This window comes from Belonocnema kinseyi, chromosome 2, assembly GCF_010883055.1.
Source record: "Belonocnema kinseyi isolate 2016_QV_RU_SX_M_011 chromosome 2, B_treatae_v1, whole genome shotgun sequence".
In the NCBI taxonomy this organism is placed as follows: domain Eukaryota; kingdom Metazoa; phylum Arthropoda; class Insecta; order Hymenoptera; family Cynipidae; genus Belonocnema; species Belonocnema kinseyi.
The window spans coordinates 177,251,113-177,265,866 of record NC_046658.1 but is presented as its reverse complement, the minus strand read 5'-3'; the positions used below and the strand labels follow the sequence as shown (position 1 = coordinate 177,265,866).

The 14,754-nt window shown below is 26.1% G+C and overlaps 2 protein-coding genes across 4 annotated transcripts in view; one reads left to right on the top strand and one right to left on the bottom strand.

Annotated features, from left to right (window-relative positions):
- LOC117167893 (probable DNA helicase MCM9) overlaps positions 1-14,754 on the bottom strand; it is a 54,833-nt gene that overhangs the window by 39,705 nt on the left and 374 nt on the right. Inside the window, exon 1 of one of the 3 annotated variants that reach the window (XM_033353130.1) lies at positions 14,437-14,497. The exons of the other annotated variants lie outside the window; for them this stretch is intronic. The gene's annotated coding sequence lies outside the window, so the exon portion shown is untranslated. Of the gene's footprint in view, positions 1-14,436; positions 14,498-14,754 lie in introns of those variants that run through there. 3 annotated transcript variants of the gene reach the window in all.
- On the top strand, positions 273-10,756 carry LOC117167897 (N-alpha-acetyltransferase 60). Its single transcript, XM_033353136.1, has 2 exons — positions 273-838; positions 10,052-10,756. The coding sequence occupies exons 1-2, from the start codon at positions 589-591 to the stop codon at positions 10,627-10,629; spliced, it is 828 nt and encodes a 275-aa protein (XP_033209027.1). The 5' UTR covers positions 273-588; the 3' UTR covers positions 10,630-10,756.

The window sequence follows — 14,754 nt, the reverse complement described above, 5'->3', positions numbered from 1 at the left end:
ACCTAAATGTTTAACTATTTGGTGTAAAAAATAGAGGTCGTTATGAAAAAACGTACTTTATACTATAAACTGTAAACTTTGATTACTAGTTGGCATACAAAAAAGAAATCTTTCATTGATCCAATTTGAATTTTCGCGGAACTTCGACTAGAGCAGTTGGCGCTACCTAGCGGCTATTAAGCGATTTCGACATTTCGCCTATTTCCAAGAAAACAGCTGTTTTACGATAAATAACATCTATTATGTATTCGGTCTATTGACACGAATGACACGTACTATTTTTTTCAACACTAAGTGACGTGAGCAAAAAATCCCTTGACTCTTAGTAAATAATGTCTGAAATTTTGAAAAACTGATTCCTCAGTATTATTGTTACGGCGAGAAATTCCCGGAATTCGTGAGAGTTATTTGGAAATTCCGTGGATCGTCTATTGCGTCTCTTATTCCAGAAAAAGGAAAGAACGAAAACAAGATGTCTGAATCGGTCGGTGTGATTCAAACAAATATCGAGAAAGATTGGAAAACAACGTGACGCATGGATTATCGTGATGCAGATAAGGACTAAAATGCGAAAAGAAGTCTGGCGGCATGGTCGTTTCTTTTGACAGGTACGCTCCCAGCCTGCCGGGTGTCAAGAAATACGAGTATGATTGCATCTACGAGCCCGAGCACATTTACACGAATAATATTCCTTTGAAAAATGGACTCGGTGCTTCCCAAACTTCCGTGACTCAAGTTACTGTTCCGCTCTGTGTTCTCGGTGAAGTGCAACTTCGATTTCTCTGCCCGGACGATCTCGAGGAAGTCCGCACACTTTGCCAGGAGTGGTTCCCCATAGGTGAGAATGTCTCTTCTTCTAGAGTGAAATAGGTAATATTGTCCCGATTTGTTTAAATCGAAATCGAAATATTAACAAATTAGTGATTTTTGTTTAAAATCCATATCCCGTTTTCGGTAAAAAAAACTTTAACATAACCTTAAACTGTTACGAAATTCCGAATGTTTAGAATATAATTTCTTTATTAAAAATACAAATGTATGACAAAAAACCCTAAAAGAATACAAAATTATCGAAAGATTCTAAATCTTGTTCAAATAATAATATTTTTTAAATGTTTTCTTGTGTGTAAAACTCTAATGTGACGTAAAGTAATGTAATCCAAAATTGTTAGTAGATTCTAAATCTTGGTCAAATTATAGTGATTTTTATTTTAGAATATCAATTTCTGATAAAAAAAAAAGGTTGACAACCGAAAAATGCAATTTGTTGAACAAATTTTAACCTTTAAAATCTAATAATTTGTGTTTAAAAATACCGATTTTTATATGAAAGAGTGAAATCCTATTTTTTGATAAAAGTTCAAAATTGTATTTCAAAATTCAACTATTTGGATAAAAATTGGTCTTTTTGGTTTAAAATTAATATCTGGTTAAAGTTCAACAATTTTTCTGATTAAATATTCAACTATTTTGTTGAACATTCGTTTTTGGATAAAAATTTTTCTTTTTTATGTAAAAATTCAACTTTGGTTTGAAAATACAATTAAATTTTTTGATTAAAATTTATCTTTTATATTCGAAAATTCAACTTAAGTATTTGGTTGCATTTTTTTTTTTGTTGCAAAATTTAATTTTTTCCTTAAAATTTATCTACTCTATTTTTTGATGAAAATTCATGTTTTTTGTTTAAAATGTTTCTTTTTGGTTTAAAATTATTTTTTTTTGTTGAAAATTATTTTTTTTTAACTGAAATTTTAAATATTCAATTTTTTCATGAAAGTTTATCGTTTTTATTCGAAAATGTAACTATTTTGTTGAAAAATAGTGTTTTTTATTTGATTAAAATTACTTTTTTTAACTGGATATTTAACATTCAATTTTTTGATGAGAATTTATCTTTTTTATTTGAAAATCCAACTATTTGGTTTAAAATTTATGTATTTAGTTCAAAATACCTCTTTTTAGCTTATAATTATCCTCTTCTGTTGTAAATTATTATTTTTCTAACTGAAAATTTAACTATTCAATTTTGTAGACAAAAATTTATCTTTTTTATTTGTAAATTCGTCTATTTGCTTGACAATTTCTGTTTTTGACTTAAGATTACGCTTTTATTGAAAACTCGTTTCTTTAAATTGAAAATTAATTTTTTTAACCGAAAATTCAACTATACAATTTGTCGCTGAAAAATATTAAAATATTTCCAAATTTTTGTAATATCCTACATATTGTTCAAATTATAATGCTAAATTGATATTTTGTAGTTCAAAATTGAATATAAGGTTGAAATTTTATCGGCATCGTGGAAAATTAATTTTTTTGCCTAAAAATGAAACTATTCCATTTTTAGTTGAAAATTGAAATTAAAGTTCGAAATTCAACTATTTTATTGAAAATTGACCTTTTTTTTTAGTGGAAAATTCATATCCTTTGTTAAAAAATTTCATTGTTGTTAGAAAACTAATCTTTTTGGTTGACAATTCAACTATCCCTGTTGAAAAAGCATTTTATTTATTAGTTATTAAAATTTTTCTTGCGGTTGAAAATTTAACTAATTCGTTCAAAATTGATTTATTCTGTCAAAATCGTATTTTTTTGTAATTTTTTTATATATAATAAAATTTTAACTACTTGAATTAAAGATTGATAATTTAACTTGAAAATTAATTTTTTCAACTTAAAATTTAACTGTTCTATTTTTGGTTGAAAATTTTCAGAAAATTAATCTTTCCGGTTGAAAATTCAATTATTAAAGTTAAAAATTGACCATTTTAGTTAAAGATGCATCTTTATTGTTTCAAATTTAACTATTCCATTTGAAAACACACTTTAGTTTAATGAAAAATGAATTTTTTGCAACTAAAAGTTTAATTATTCCATTTTTGGTTAAAAATGAGCTTTTTAAATTCAAAATTCAACTATCTGTTTGGAAATTGCTATTTTTTAGTTGAAAATTTAATTATTCCAGTTGAAAATTCATCAGTTTGATTGAAAATTAATTTTTTCTACTGAAAATGTAACTATTAAATTTTTGGTTGAAAATTTTTTTTTAAGCTTAAAATTCAACTATTTGGTTGAAAATCATATTTTTTGTTTAATGAATTTTTTTGTTTTATTGAAAGTTTAACTTCTTCAGTTAAAGATTCATAATTTTAGTTGAAAATTAATCTTTTTTGTTTAATATTTAACTATTCCAGTTGAAAATTCATCGGTTTGATTTAAAAATATTTTTTTCAACTAAATATTTAACTATTCCATTTTTGGTTGACAATTGATCTTTTTTAGTTGAAAATTCATTTATTTTGGTGAAAAATGCCTTTTTTTTGTCAGAAAATTAATCTTTTCGGTTGAAAATTTAATTATTTAAGTTAAAGATTAATCATTTTTGTTGAAGACTTGAAAACCTGAAAACTTTAGTTTAATGGAAAATTAGTTCTTTGCGACTGAAAGTTTAATTTTTCCATTTTTTGTCGAAAAATGAACTTTTTAAATTCAACATTCAACTATCTGTTTAGAAATTGTTCTTTTTTAGTTGAAAACTTATTTATTTTTTTGAAAATTGTCATTTTGGGTGGAAAATGAACCTTTTGGTTGAAAATTCATCTTTTTTGTTTAAAATTTAAATGTTTCAGTTGAAGATTCATGGTTTTAGTGGAAAATCAATTTTTTTAAACTAAAATTTAACTATTCTATTTTTAGTTGAAAATTGATCTTTTGTAGGTATGAATTTTTGTTTGAAATTTGATTTACTTTAAGTTCAAAATTGAACTATTTCATTGAAAAATAATTTATTTCGTCGAAAATTGTTTTTTTTTTAAATATTTTTTGTTTTTTGAAAACTACTATTCCAATTAAGGATTAATCAATTTAGTTGAAAATTCATCTTTTTTGTTTCAAATGCAACTATTCCAGTTGAAGATCAATCAGTTTAGTTGAAAATCAGTTTTTTCAACTGAAAATATAACTATTCCATTTTTTTGGTTGAAAATTGATCTTTCTGAATTAAAAATTAATTAATTTAGTTTGGAAAATGTCTTTTTTGTCAGAAAATTAATATTTTCGGTTAAAAATTCAATTGTTCCTGTTTAATATTCATCATTTTAGTTTAGATGCGTATTTTTTTATAAAATTCAACTGTTCCAGTTGAAGATCAATCAGTTTATTGGAAAATCAGTTTTTTCAACTGAAAATTTAACAATTCCATTTTTTGCTGCAATTTCATGTTTTTTAGTTGAACGTTTAACTATTTCTTTGAAAATTTATTTATTTTGTTGAAAATTGTATTTTTTAGTGGAAAATGAACCTTTTGGATAAAAATTTAACTATTCCAACTGAAGATTGTTCATTTTTGTTGAAAATTTTTCTTTTTTGTTTAAAAATAAACTGTTCCAGTTGAAGATCCATCAGTTTGGTGGAAAGTTAATTTTTACACCTGAAAATTTAACTTCCGTTTTTAGTTGGAAATTGATCTTTTTTAGGTTTGAATTTTGGTTGGAAAGTTTTTTTTTCATTTAAAAATTGAACTATTTCGTTGAAAATGGTCTTTGTTTAAGTATTGTTTTGTTTGTCGAAAATTCCACTATTTCAGTTAAGGATTAATCATTTTAGTTGAAAATTTACCAGTTTGATTAAAAATAAATTTTTTCACAAAAACCCACAGATCCCATTCTTTGTGAAAAATTAATCTTTTTTGTTGAAACTTCATTATTTTAATTGAAAATTCATGACTTTAACTGCATTTATGTGTGTTAAAAATTAATTTTCTTAGCAGAAAATTTAACTTGTATCTTTGGTTGAAAACTGATCTTTTTTTAATGCAACTGTTTGGTTGGAAATTGATCTTTTTTAGTTATAAATTCGTCTATTTCAGTTCAAAATTTACCATTTTAGTTCAAGTATCATCACTTTTAGTTTGAAAATTTGTTGTTTTTTTCCTTTGAGATAAATTATTTTTGTTTAACTAAAAACTTAACTACCATTTTTTGTTTAAAACTGATGTATTTTAGTACAAAATTCTTCTAGTTGGTTCGAAATTTATGTTTTTAGTTGAAACTTCAACTATTCTGGTTAAAAATTGATCTTTTCTGTTTTAAAAATCCATCTATTCCAGTTGAAAATCCATAAAAATTCAACTATTTCGTTACAAATTTATTTATTTTTATGAAAATTTTTCTTTTGTGTGGGAAATTAATCTTCTTGTTTGAAAATTCAATTATTTGCTTAACAAATTTGTTGTTTTTTTTTTGTACAAAATTATTTTTTTTAACTGAAAATTTGAACTATTTCATTCTTAATCGAAACATAAATTTTTTAGTTTAAAATTCAAACTATTTCGTTCGAAATTCATGTATTTTGATGATTTTTTTTTTGTAGACAATTAATCTTCCTATTTTAAAATTCAAGTATTCCAGTTAAATATTTATCATTCTAGTTGAAAATTAATTTTTGTTCTGTAAAAATTCATATATTCCAGTTGAAGATTCATCATATTTTTAACTGAAAATTTAACTATTCCATTCTTGGTTGAAAATTCATCTTTTTCAGTTAAAAATTCAACTGTTTGATTGAAAATTGATCTTTTTCGTTTAGTTTTTTGGATTTTAATGGAAATTTAATTTTTTGCGACTGAAAATTTAACTTTTAAATTTTTTGTTAAAAATTAACATTTTAAGTTCGAAAAATAACTATTTGTTTGAATAATTGATCATTTTGGGTTGAAAATTCATTTTTTTTTTAAATTTAACTGTTTCAGTTGAACATTTATCAGTTTAGTGGAAAATCAATTTTTTTTAACTGAAAATTTAACTATACCATTTTTAGTTGAAAATTGATCCTTTTTAGTTTAAAATTCATTTATTTTGATGGAAGTTGCCTTTTTTGTCGGAAAATGAATCTTTTCGGCTGAAAATTCAACTATCTCTGTTTAAGATCGATCATTTTGTTGAAGATGCATCTTTATTGTTTAAAATTCAACTATTCCATTTGAAAACTCTTTAGTTTAATGGAAAATTAATTTTTTGCGACTGAAAATTTAACTACTTGTTTGAAAATTGATTTATTTTGTTGAATTTTTTTTTGTGTGGAAAATTAACCTTTTGGTTCAAATTCAACCATTTCAGATATAGATTGATCATTTTAGATTAAAATGCATCTTTTTGTAGAAAATTTAACTGTTCCAGTTGATGATCCATCAGTTTAATGGAAAACCAATTTTTTCAATTGAAAATTTAACTATTCTATTTTTAGTTGAAAATTGATCTTTTTTAGGTTTGAATGTTTGGTTGATAATTGTTTTTTTTTTTTTTTTTTTTGAAGTTCAAAATTGAGCTATTCCGTTGAAAATTGTATTTTTTAAAAAAGATTTTTGGTTTTTTGAAAACTCTACTACTTAATTCTTATTTGAAAATTGATCCTTTTTAGTTTAAAATTTAACTATTTCGTTGAAAATTTATTTAATTGGTTAAAAATGGTTTTTTTTGGTGGAAAATTAACCTTTTGGTTGAAAATATAACTATTCCATTTTTGGTGGAAAATTGTTTTTTTTTTAAGTTCAAAATTCAACTATTTGGTTGAAATTTTGTCTTTTTATGTTAAAAGTTCAACTATTTCGTTAAATACTCATTTGTTTGATTGAAAATCGTATTTTTTGGTTAAAAATGAATTTTTTGTTGAAAATTCCACTACTCCAGTTTAGGATTAATCATTTTTGTTGAAAATGCATCGTTTTCGTTTGAAATTCTACTATTCCAGTTGAAAATTCATCAGTTTAATTAGAAATTCATTTCTTCAACTGAAAATGTAACTATTCCATCTTTTGGTAAAAATTAATCTTTTTTAGTTCAAAATTCATTTATTTGATTGAAAATTGATCTTTTTTAGTTGAGAATTTAACTATTTCTTTGAAAATTTATTTAATTGGTTAAAAATGTTCTTTTTGGTGGAAAATTAACCTTTTGTTTGAAAGTTCAACTATTTTAGTTAAAGATTGGTCATTTTGGTAGGAAATTTATCTTTTTTGTTTATAATTTAACTGCTTCAGTTGAAGATCCATCAGTTTAATGGAAAATAATTTTTTTCAACTGAAAATTTAACTATTCTATTTTTAGTTGAAAATTGATCTTTTTTATTTCAAAATTCAACTATTTCATTGAAAATTGATCTTTTTTAGATCAAAATTTAACTATTTCTTTGAAAATTTATTTAGTTTAAAAGTGCCCAAAATGGCAGAAATATTTGTTATCCTGAAAATTTGTATCCTGGGGTTTTTGGGGTCGCTGAATCCGTATCTGAAGACAAAATTCAGAAATTCAGAATGGCGGATCTAATATGGCGGACGAAAATACAAAAAACGGCTTAATTTAGATAAATCTTAGTACTTACGGGTTTTTGGGGTCGCTAAACCCGAAACTGAAGTAAAAATTTAAAAATTTCAAATGGCGGATCCAATGTGGTGGACGAAAATACAAAAAAGACTCAATTTGAATAAATCTTGGCACTTACGGGTTTTGGGTTTTTTTTCCTTTGAGAACAACTATTTTTGTTTAACTAAAAATTTAACTATCATTTTTTGTTTAAAACTGAATAAAACTGATCTATTCCAGTTGAAGATCCATAATTTTATATGAAAATCCATCACTTTGGTTAACTTTTTTTTTTATTGATTTTTCTTTTTGACTGTCAATTTTATTCATTTTTGTTTAAAAACCATTATTTTTTCTTTAAAAATTCAACTATTTCGTAAAAAATTTATTTATTTTTATGACAATTATTTGTTTAAAAAATTTGTTGTCTTTTTTTTGTAAAAAATTATTTTTTTTACTGAAAATTTGAACTATTTCATTATTGGTTGAAACATAATTTTTTTAGTTTAAAATTCAACTGTTTGGTTGAAAATTGATCCTTTTTAGTTGAAAAGTTAACTATTTCATTACAAATTCATGTATTTTGATGAAAAAAAATTTTTTTTCAGAAAATTAATCTTTTTATTTGAGAATTCAAGTATTCCAGTTAAATATTTATCATTCTAGTTGAAAATTAATTTTTTTTTCGATTAAAATTCATCTATTCCAGTTGAAGATGCATCATTTTTTATTTAACTGAAAATTGAACTATTCCATTTTTGGTTGAAAATTCATCTTTTTCGGTTCAAATTCAAATATCCTATAGTTGAAAGTTGGTTGCAGCTTCCCATACAGTAATAGAAAAGTGAAACAGGCACGTTCGAGGGATCTGTTTACATTATTGGATGTAAACATTCCTAGCGATTACGTTACAGCGATTGTGCCGAATTCGGGTGGAGCTCATTTATGGCTTTTAGCATTTATTTAATCTTCAAACAATGTAATTATTTAAACAATTGTCATAAATGTCTCTTCTTTAAAGAATACGTTTAATTTATTAAGTTGCGTTGTAAATTTACTAGAACTATTAATTATTAAAACAATTTTAATTTAAAACTTAAAAGTTTGACTTTTTTCTACGAGTGAATTCGTTTACGGAGTCAACTCACTCTTTTCTATTTTGCTTTACAAAAGAACTAATAATTATTTAAAGAATTTTGATTAAAAAATTAAGAGTTTTTACGAGTCAATTTGTTCACGGAGTCAACTACCTCTTTTCTATTTTGCTTTGCAAATTTACAAAAACTATTAATTATGTAAACAATTTTAATTAACAAATTAAGAGTTTGGCCTTTTCTCTACAAGTCAAATTGTTTACGGATTCGACTAAGAATGTCTATCCGGTGACATTTTTTTATATTGCTTTGCAAATTTATAAGCACTATTAATTATTTAAACAATTTTTAATAAAAGATTTATAGTTTGCCCTTCTTTTCTGGAAGTAAATTTGATTACGGAGTTAACTAAGGATGTCTATGCGATGACTCTTTTCTATATTGATTTGCAAGTTTACAAAAACTATTAATTATGTAAACAATTTTAATTAAACAATTAAATGTTTGCCTTTTTTTTTAAGTAAATCTGTTTACGAAGACAACCAAGAATGTCTATCCGATGAATATTTTCTATTTTGCTTTGTAAATTTACAAGATATGTTAGTTATTTAAACAATTTTAGTTAGAAAATTAAGAGTTTGACGTTCATCCTACGAGTCAATTTGTTTTCGAAATCAACTAGGAATGTCTTTTCTATGTAGCTTTGTAAATTTACAATAACTATTAATTATCGAAAGAATTCCAATTGAAAAATTAAGAGTTTGCTGTTCTTTCTACGAGTAGGCTTCATTTTTTACCATAATTAACAATCAACCATAATTAATTAAGCTTTGAAAATCTACAGCTATTCATTATTTAAAAAATTTTTATCAACGTATTTATATCTTGGCTATTTTTCAAGGAAGAGGCGTAATTTGTTTACGGAATGAACTAAGAATGTCTTTCGATGATCATTTCACACGTTACTTTGTAAATTTATAATAATTTCTAATCTTTCCAACAATTTTCATAAACATATTGAGAGTTGGGGTATTATTCAAATTTGTTTACAAAGTTAACTAAGATTGTCTTTGTGATGACTCTTTTCTAAGTGATTTGTTAAATTTACCAGAATTATTAATGATTAACTATTGAAAGAAGTTTCATAAAAAGTTTAGAATTTGGCTATTTTTAACGAATAGGGTCAGTTTTTTACTAAGGTTTAGTTACAATGCAGCTACATAAGAGTTTGTCCGAAGTACTAAAAAATTTGCCTAAACATTTGGTCAAATGAGAGGAAAACTGCAGAAAACCACCTCCCGAGTTTAGTCGGGTTTTCAAAATTCGAGTACACAACCCTGCCTTTCGTCGTATATGGTACCCATGCGAAGTCGTGTATAAATAGATGTTATTAAAGTAAAAATGATTATCGTGGCATTTTCTTGAACTTAATTTCCAAATAGAATAATTACAAGCAAATGAGCGGGTCGCGCGCGTAGCGCGCGTGAGAGCTTCTAGTTTGGTTGGAAAGGTGTCTCTTTTAGTTGAAAGGTCAACTGTTTCGTTGAAAATTAACCTTTTTCGTTGAAAATTAAAAAAAAAAAACTTCTCTTCTAGATTATCCTTACACTTGGTACGAAGACATCACAAGTTCGTCGCGATTCTACGCCCTCGCCGCAGTTTACGGCGGCGTGATAATAGGCCTGATTGTAGCCGAGATCAAGCCCTACATCAAACTGAACAAGGAAGATCGAGGAATCCTCTGCTCGAGTTTGGGAAAGGACTCCCTCGTCGGTTACATCCTCAGTCTGGGCGTACGACGATCCTATCGACGCAATGGCATAGCCTCTCTTCTCCTCGAGCAACTCTTGGCTCACGTAACAGCCCCCGAACGGTCCTCCGTCAAGGCCGTCTTCCTCCACGTCCTCTCGAGCAACACCCCCGCCATCCAGTTCTACCAGAGATGCCACTTTCGACTGCACAGCTTTCTTCCCTACTATTATCTGATTAACGGAATGTGCAGAGATGGATTCATGTATGTCCTCTATGTGAATGGTGGACACGCGCCCTGGGGATTGTGGGACTGGATGTGTCACGTGGCTGGAACGATGGCGAGTCTTGGTGCTTGCAGAGTTCCGCGGTGGATTTGGCAGCGTCTTCTCTGGGCCTCGACCCTTCTCTCCTACCACAGGTGATACTGCCTTCCTCTTGAATGACCAAAGTTTCCTTCCTCGTTGATTTATTTCAATAAATGAAGAAGCACAAAGTGCGCAAATTTGCGTCAGTGTTTTTTTTTTTTTTTTGTTTTCTTTTTTTTTTTAGCAGATATGTGAGTGATGAAGAGTGAAAACTGATTTTTCATAGAGTCATTGAGCACAATCAAATTACGATCTTTTTTTTTCGTATGACTATATTCCGATTTTGTAGTTGAGTGAAGAATGTTTATGTACCGGGAGAGAGAAAATCATTTATATGAACATATGCAGGGTGATCTTAAGTTGATGTTATGAACCGTGAAGAATTTTTGAAAGGAAATTTATCATTTCGCGGGCAATCAATTAAAAAAGGGACTTTTAATTATTAAAATAGAGTTGGTTTTCCTTTGGGGAAAAAAATTTTGGAGTGAAGAAAAAGGTATAGTTTGTACCTTGTACCGTAGCAGGATTAGATTTTTGATAGCGAAAACATGTTGGGCGACTTTTACATGGGTAATTTGGACTGGGTGAGAAAAAAAAATATTTAAAAATCGTTAACAGTATTTAAGATCACCCTGATTAATATAACCTTGATAAATAGATGTATATAATGATAGTATATTGAATACTGACTCTGTTTATAATAAATAAATACGTTATAGAGAAATTTAACTCTTAAATTTTATTTTATTATTTCTTAAATTGTCTTTAATTAACAATGAAATCTTGTAATTGTTTTGCATTTATATCATTGTTTTTTTTCAATTTAAAATAACTTTTACTTTTTTTTTCTTACCAAAATAATATATATGTTGTACCATATGCCATCAGAAAGCTATATTAATGTGTTGGAATAAATAATTCTTTTCTATTTTATCCTTTTTTTGGTTATTTCCTTCTTTCCAGTTTCCATTGGTGAATAAAGTAATTGATAGGGTATTTTTTATATGGTGTGTAAATATATTTTTAATTTTTGTTTTTAAAAGTGCCGATTTCCTTTGATAATACTAACATAACCTAGAATTGTTGAACAATTTATTATCTGTACAATCCTTTTCTTTTTATTAAAAGTACTGAATTCCGATTAAAAATGCTAAGAAAAAAATTTTAATTGTACAGTGACAACGAAAAATAATGAGAATCTGAAAAATCGATGATTTTTTAAGTTAGAAATGTATTATAAAAATTTACGCCGAAAACATACAACAATAACAAAAATTTGTTACAGATTGTAAATCTTCTTTGTAATTTAATGACTTTTGTTTAAAAAAGATTATTTCCGGTAAAAAAAAAGTTAACGTAACCTGAAATTGTTTAAAAATTCCTAATCTCTTTCCGAAGAAATCTAATTTTTTAAGTAAAAAAATACAATTCGCGGAGAAACCCCCTGTCGTGTCCCAAAATTGTTTAAAGATTCGAAATCTGGTTCAAATTATAGTAATTTTTGTTTAAAAAATATCACTTTCCGGTCAAAAACACTGACATAACCTCAAGTTGTTCCAAAGGGTATAGCTTATTTTTTTCAGGCAGATTTTCAATTCAAATAACTAATTTCAAAAAATTGTTCGAAATTTGTAAAGCTTCTTTAAAATGTAATGATTGTTTTCTAAAATAACCCTTTTCCGTTGAAAAAATTAACATAACCTTAAATTGTTGCACAATTCCTAACCTCTTTCCGATGAAATCTAATTTTGAAAATTAAAAATACCTTACATAATCCAAAATTGTTGAAAGATTCGAAATCTGCTTCAAATTATAGTGATTTTTGTTTCAAACCTCCAATTTCCGACCAAAAACACTGAAATAACCTAAAGTTGTTCAAAATTTTAAAGTTTATTTTTTGCAGACATATGATTTTTATTTTAATGATTTCGAAAAAATTGTTCCAAATTGTAAATCTTTAAAATGCAATGGTTTTTGTCTAAAATCACCATTTTCCGGTGAAAAAGGTTAACATAACCTTAAATTGTTCCACAGTTCCTAAGCCCATAACATATCCCAAAATTGCTAAAAGATTCTAAATCTGGTTCAAATTATATTAATTTTTTTTCAAATTACCAATTTCCGGCCAAAAACACTGACATAACCTAAAGTTATTCAAAATTGTAAAGTTTATTTTTTGCCGATTTCGAAAAAATTGTTCTAAATTGTAAATGTTCTTTATAATTTAATGGTTTTTATTGAAAATTACCGACTTCCGGTGAAAAACGTTAACGTAAACTTAAATTATTCCACAATTCCTCATCTCTTTCCGACGAAAATCTAATTATGTTCAATAAAAATACAATTTTCTGAGAAAACCCATACATACCCAAAAATTGTTAAAAGATTCTAAATCTGGTTCAAATTATAGTAATTTTGTTTGAAAATACTAATTTCCGGCCAAAAACACTGACATAACCTAGAGTTGTTTAAAATTGTAAAGTTTATTTTTTGCAATGAGATGATTTTTAGTACAATGATTTCGAAAAAATTGTTCCAAATTGTAAAGTCTTTTTAAGAATGAATAATTTTATTTAATATAACTGATTTCCGTTAAAAATGTAACATAACCTTAAATTGTTGCACAATTCCTGGTCTCCTTCGAAAAAAAAATCCATTTTTTTAAATGAAACATATAATTTACAGAGAAAAACTCGCCCAATGTAACCCAAATTTATTAAAAGATTCTACATCTAGTTCAAGGTAAAATACAAATTTCCGGCTAAAAACACTAACATACTTAGTAATTAAAAATTATAAAGCTTATTTTTTAGAGGCAGATTTTCATTTCAAACAACTGATTTCGAAAAATGGTTATAGATTGTAAATCTTCTTTCAAATGTAATGATTTTGGTAAAAAATAACCGATTTCCAGTGAAAAAAAATTTAATGCAACCTTAAATTCTTGCACAATTCGTAACCTCTTTTCGACGAAATTTAATTTTTAAAGTTAAAAATACAATTCACCAAAAAAAAGAAAAACCTTATGTAATTCAAAATTGTTCAAAGCTTCTAAATCTGGTTCAAATTATAGTGATTTTTTTAAAAACACCAATTTCCGACCAAAAACACTGACAAAACCTAAAGTTGTTCAAAATTGTAAAGTTTATTTTTTGCATAGATGATTTTTTATTTCCAAAAAAACTGTTCTAAATTGTAAAACTTTTTTGTAATTTAATGGTTTTTGTTGAAAATAACAGATTTTCGGTGAAAAATGTTAATATAACCTTAAATTATTCAAAAATTTATCATCTCTTTTCGACGAAAATCTAATTATTTTAAATAAAAATACATTTTACTAAGAAAACCCATAACACACCCCAAAATTGTTAAAAGATTCTAAATCTGGTTAAAATTATAGTAATTTTTTGTTCCAAAATACTAATTTCCGGCCAAAAACACTTACATAACCTAAAGTTGTTCAAAATTGTAAAGTTTATTTTTTGCAGTCAGATGATTTTTATTTAAATGATTCCGAAAAAACGGTTCAAAATTGGATTTTAGAAAAATTGTTCTAAACTGTAAATCTTCTTTGTAATTTAATGGTTTTTGTTGGAAATAACTAAATTCCGTTGAAAAATGTTAACATAACCTTAAATTGTTCCAAAATTGTAAGCCTTAACATTTTTGTATCGATATTTCTTTCAGTAAAAACTCGCCTATAGCTTAAATCTTACAATTTTACCCAAAAAATTAATCTTCTTTGAAATCTAGTCATTTTTCACTAAAAATACCGATTTACGATATAAACCGCCAACGTATAACGCAAAATTGTTCTATAGTTGTGAGGCTCCTTTAAAATAAAAATGTTCAAACTAAAAATACCTGTTTCCTGAAGTTGCACAAAATTTGGTATGTAAATCTTTTCAAAAATCTATATCGATATTTCCGTTGAAAATTGTACACGAATTTTAAAGCTTCTTTAAAATCTTTTAAATCTAATGCTTTTTACTTAAAAAATGTCTATCTCCGATGTGATACGCCAACAGAAACCAAAATTGTGCTTCTTTGAAACATAATTTTTAAAAATTAAAAATATCCATTTCCGGAAAAAAGTTCAAGATAATTCAAAATTGCTGCATGTTATTCAAAATAGTAAATCTTATTTTTAATCTAATCATTTTTGTTTAAAATAACCGATTT